Genomic DNA, 4,976 nt, shown 5'->3' on the forward strand with positions numbered 1-4,976 from the left:
GATGGATGATGGATGGATGGTGGTTGGATGGATGGATGGATGATGGATGGATGATGGATGGATGGTGGTTGGATGGATGATGGATGGTGTTCTCAGTATAAATCAAAGCTGAGTGGGACTCTGTCCCTCTGTCTCTGTCTCTGTGGACCGGAGGCCAGCAGCTGCTGGCTCTTGTCTCTCAAGACTCCGTTCACTCGAGCTGCTGTGATTTCGTCTCCAGATGCTGAACTCCGTCTTCTCCTCTGCCTTCGGCGTCATTGGAGCGATCTACTGCAGCAGCGTGGCCTCAGCTGGTCTGGCCATCGGCCCAAAGTGCCGTGTGCTTGGAGAGTGGAAATGCCCGTTCAAGGACATGGGCACGTGAGTCCTCCTCCCGTCCACACGTCTTTAACTTGTCTCTAACGATAAGACGGCAGCAGGTCAAAGCAACACGACCGACTCTGGAGCCGTGAGGGAAAACAAATAATCTTCACTTCCTCCTCTTTTCTTCTTCTTCTTCTTGAACTGTTTACAGCATTAGAGTTGGCTGCAGTTACAAATTAAATTCAATTAAAAACAAAAACGTGTTCCTGGTGAGGGCCAATCAGAGGCTGACATTAATTCAAAAGAAATCTATAAATTGACCTTGGTTTTAAGGCTTAATATGTCGAATTATTCAATATATTTTTCCAAAACATATCAACAAACATATTTTAGTGAATTAAGGAAAACAAAAAAGTCATGTTTAAACAGACACATAATTCGTTTCTTCTGCTCTGCTCTCTAGCAGCGGTCTCTTCATTTTTACTTATTTTTTAGAGTCTATTAAATCAGAAGAGAACTGCAGCGACTGACATTCATTTTAGGAGAATACAGAACACAGCTCTAATGCTGGCGGCTCGAATAAAGACGTAACAAGGCCTCTGCCTGGCCCTCGGGCCTCGACTTTTGACACATGCGGTTTAACGGCGATCGTTTCTGGAAACGAAGACTTGATCGCAGCATCATGATTGTCCACCAGGAGGCGCACTGAACCAGGGCTTTCTTTTCAGCTGGACGTCGCTTTCCTTCCTGGGTTTTGCTGAAAGCTGAAGACAAAACGAGCACTTTTCAGTCATCTTTGTGTCTTTTTGCTTCTTTGACTCCTCTATAAAACATAAAAGTTCACACTGAATGTATATTTATCCGCGCTGGGGGCCCTTAAAGGCTCTCGAAGGTCGACACATCCAGAGTAATAACCCTATCGGTAAAGATGGAGTGTCTTATTAGCCTCGTCCGACTGGCAGACCAGGACTTGGAAACCCGGTTAAATTCCAGCGCTTAGTTTAATTTGACCTCATCTTGTGCTTCCTCCGTGCAGACCTCAGGTTCCTGTATTTTGGGGGGGGGGGTTTCCTGTTTGTCTTCACTGGCTCCTTTTTTTAAATTTTATTTTATTTCTCACGACCTTTAAAGGTCAAACTGGCAAAACAGGAAGTGATTCTAACAGATCACAAGACAAACTGTACGTTTGACTGGAAAAATGGAAAAATTTCCTGGTGTTTTCAGCTTTGGACACTTGAAACTGACAAGGAAATTACACCGAAGAACCTTTTTTTATATATATATATTGATTTGTGTACTTTTCTTTTTTTTGGTCTGGCCTCTCCTCTGTTTTCATTTCTCCGTCATTATCTTGGACGCCAGCTGAGGAAAGCGTGATCTGACATTTCACGACCAGCGGTGCGCCTATAAAAATGACTCATTAATGGAATTGGCACGTTAGTATCGCATACAGAAATAATAATAATAATAATAATAATAAAAAGTGTCAGCGTTATCGGTTTCCAAAACACTGGACTTTGGTCTGGATCTTAAAAGTCTTTCCTACTCGTTATAAAGTGCGCTGGTCAGCGTCGATAATTATTGTATTTGTATGCTAACTTTGCCCTCAGTACAATTAATGTTTCCAAAGATCCCGTGACTTACGACAATTTGGCCAAATTAACCCATAACCAAACACAGGCTCTGATGTGCACCGTCTATAATAATGTGTCACTGAGGGAGAGGATTCGGAGCCACGTTAATGAAAGCAAACGTCTCATTCTTCTCTGGTAGAAGCATGAATGGTCCCAGTCCCTTTCTCATCGTTTGAGCCTCCTTTTGGTTCAAGTTCGTGCTTTTTTTTGTTTCAAATTGATTTCCCTCTAACTGCACCCCCGGTCAGTGCTCCCACGGTGAACTCTGCTCTTCTCCTTCACAGCGGGAATGACAGCTACCTTGTGAACCAGGAGATATGGTCAACCTGCGAATACCCCAACAACGCCGTGATGTGGCACGTGGTGCTGTTCTCCATCCTGCTGAGCATGAGCGTCCTGCAGCTGGTGCTCTGCGGCATCCAGGTGGTCAACGGCTGCATAGGATGCATCTGTGGAGACTGCCGGAAGAGCAACGATGTAGGTGAACAGGTCTTACGAACACTGAATGAGTGCAAAATCGTATTTCTGAGGGGCGGAAGTTGTGAAAAACGGAGAGGCGCATCAACGTGCTGTATTTTTTACAGACTTTTACATTTATTTTAGTAATTTATATACAGAAATGGTAAATTCTTATCAAATCTGACACTCTTGGGGACCAGGAAAAAGGGATAGAAAGTGTTCAGATTGTTTTTATCCCGCGCTGATTATGTTTGTGTGCAAGGAAAGTCAGTAAAATGACTGAAAACAAGCTCTTGAATTAGATTTTTACAGTCAGACGTTTAGGGACACAGGCTTGAAACCTTCCCTCTTCTTTTCTTTATTCTTAATTACACATCTGTACGTCCTGAATTATTCTAACATGCCCTAAACTAAAGTTTTGGCAACATCTCTCATCTGGTCAGATTAGTTTGATGAACTATGACACATACAGGCCTATACTAGTAAAGAAAAAGCAGTATTTATTAGCTATTAAGGTTAGATGTATGTGAGTAGCAAACATACTTCCTCTGTATTAAAGCAGAAAAGGGAAATAACTGAATTTACTTCTTTGTTTAATGTTTAACTTCTTTAGTTCGTAGACCGATAGCATGTAAGAAAAGTGAAGTGAAGTGAAATTTTATAGCACTTTTCAGCAACAAGGCGATTCAAAGTGCTTTAAAAGCACCAAGATGGCTTTTAAAATGGGCTTAATACTGTTTTATTTAACCTTGCAGTCAAACATTTTATCTTAATATAACTTGGAAAAGCACAACATGTACACTAATTATTAAAGTCATTCAGCATTAGCTTAGCTGAAAAGAAACCTAGCCACCACAAGTACAAAATACTGTAGTTATATGAGCTTTAAATGAAAAAAATAATGATTTATTTTCAAGCCACTTGTAGTTAAGAAAAAAGTGAGTCCAAAAAAAAGTATTTTATTTAATTATTTTGTTTTTAAAAGTGTTTAACAGCCTGATTTTTGATTCAATCAAACCTGGTTAGCTTAGCAGTTAGCTAGCTGCTAACAGGCCTACTGTCCTCCAACAAAAAGCATTTTATGGGTAATTTTCTTTAAGCAGAAATTATAGCCAATAATTCTGTTTTAAAAGAGGTGCAATGAGAGCTATTTAAATGTAGACTAACTAGAATGACAATGAGTTGGCATCATGGAACACCAGGTTAGCATTTTAAAGGAATGTAGCCTATTTTAGAGATCATTATATCATCTGAACCCTAACCAAGTAACGTTGACTTCCTGCCCAAACTGAAGCGGTTTTAGTTCCCAAAACTAACATGGTATTGCGTTGCCTAACCTTAAACAAGGTTAGGCAACAGTGAAAAGCCAAAAATGAAAGAATGAATGAAAACAAGGAAGTTAAATTCCTGAACAGACAGGATAAAGCATCGAGAACTGACACCATTCGGTCACGTCCCATAATAAGGTTTATACCTTTCAGAGGTTAACATTTCATAATAAAGTTTGCACTGATTTTTTGTAACAAGTAGGGTACAAATTATAATTTTATAATTGGTTTTTAAATGTCTTGCTACTCCATGGGTCACTGAACACTGACCAAAACACAAGCGTCTGTCTTAGAATCGCAAAAAAATGTACATTTTTAAATACAGTCAGTGACTTTAAACACATACATATTGACATATTGGACAACATTAGACACAAAGATGAAGCCGAGCACCAACTTCAACAGCTTAAAAAAAAAACTTTTAAAAGACAAACAAACAAGTGATTTTTTTTTCCATGACAATCGAATCATTTGCACTTGGGACTCGACAAAACACAGAAAAAGTTACAATTTGACAACGTCCACGTGTCCCTTTGAACAGGAACACGTCTGCGCAGCTTGAAGATTAAACTCGATTAAGCACATGGTTGAGCGTACAGTCGGTGCCCGAAAGGGGATGAGCTGAAATAGTAACATGTCTGTGAACTGCAGACACATCACAACATATTAACACAACTCGCAGTTATTAACAGCTCTGTCACTCGTTTGGCCTCTTGCTTCCTGTCCCTGGCACAGGTGAACGTCTGATTTTTTAATTTGTTTTTTGTTCTCTTGCAGGATGAAGGAGGACTGTAACGGAGAAGAGTTTCCTGTTGGGACCAAATTTTACCAAAACGCCAACTTTGGGGATGTATAAAATCTATACAAAATAGCTTGTTGAGATTTATTTTTTATTAATCTTTGATTTTTTGTTGTCCCCCCCTCACCATTTTATTCAAATATGAGAAGGAATAATAAATAGTTTTCTAATTAGGACTTTGTATGTAAGGAAGATCTGTTTGACAGTTTAACTAAAACTGTGTCTGAATTGAATTAAAACGTGTTGTTCCGTGTGTTTCATCTTCGGCATTTCTGAGGGGAGTTTAGCTCAGCTGCTCACCAAACGAGACTCATTTAACTAAACTGAGTTTGAAAAACACCAACAAGAAATATCACAGCAGCAAAAATGTATTTCAGCCTGAAGGACTTTAATCTGCACACAGATCAAGACAACATATATACACCATATAGACAAAAGTATTCACTCGTCTCC

General features: G+C 39.7%; 1 protein-coding gene across 1 annotated transcript in view; it reads left to right on the plus strand.

Moving 5' to 3' along the window:
- The window catches only part of tm4sf5 (transmembrane 4 L six family member 5), an 8,634-nt gene extending 3,878 nt beyond the window's left edge, over positions 1-4,756 (plus strand). Inside the window, exons 3-5 of the mRNA XM_017436143.3 lie at positions 221-360; positions 2,222-2,414; positions 4,502-4,756. Of these exons, the coding sequence (XP_017291632.1) occupies positions 221-360; positions 2,222-2,414; positions 4,502-4,519 (351 nt within the window). The 3' untranslated portion in view covers positions 4,520-4,756. The remainder of the gene's footprint in view (positions 1-220; positions 361-2,221; positions 2,415-4,501) is intronic.
- Positions 4,757-4,976: the final 220 nt, after the last annotated feature.

This window comes from Kryptolebias marmoratus, linkage group LG7 (assembly GCF_001649575.2).
Source record: "Kryptolebias marmoratus isolate JLee-2015 linkage group LG7, ASM164957v2, whole genome shotgun sequence".
NCBI classification, from domain to species: Eukaryota; Metazoa; Chordata; class Actinopteri; order Cyprinodontiformes; family Rivulidae; genus Kryptolebias; species Kryptolebias marmoratus.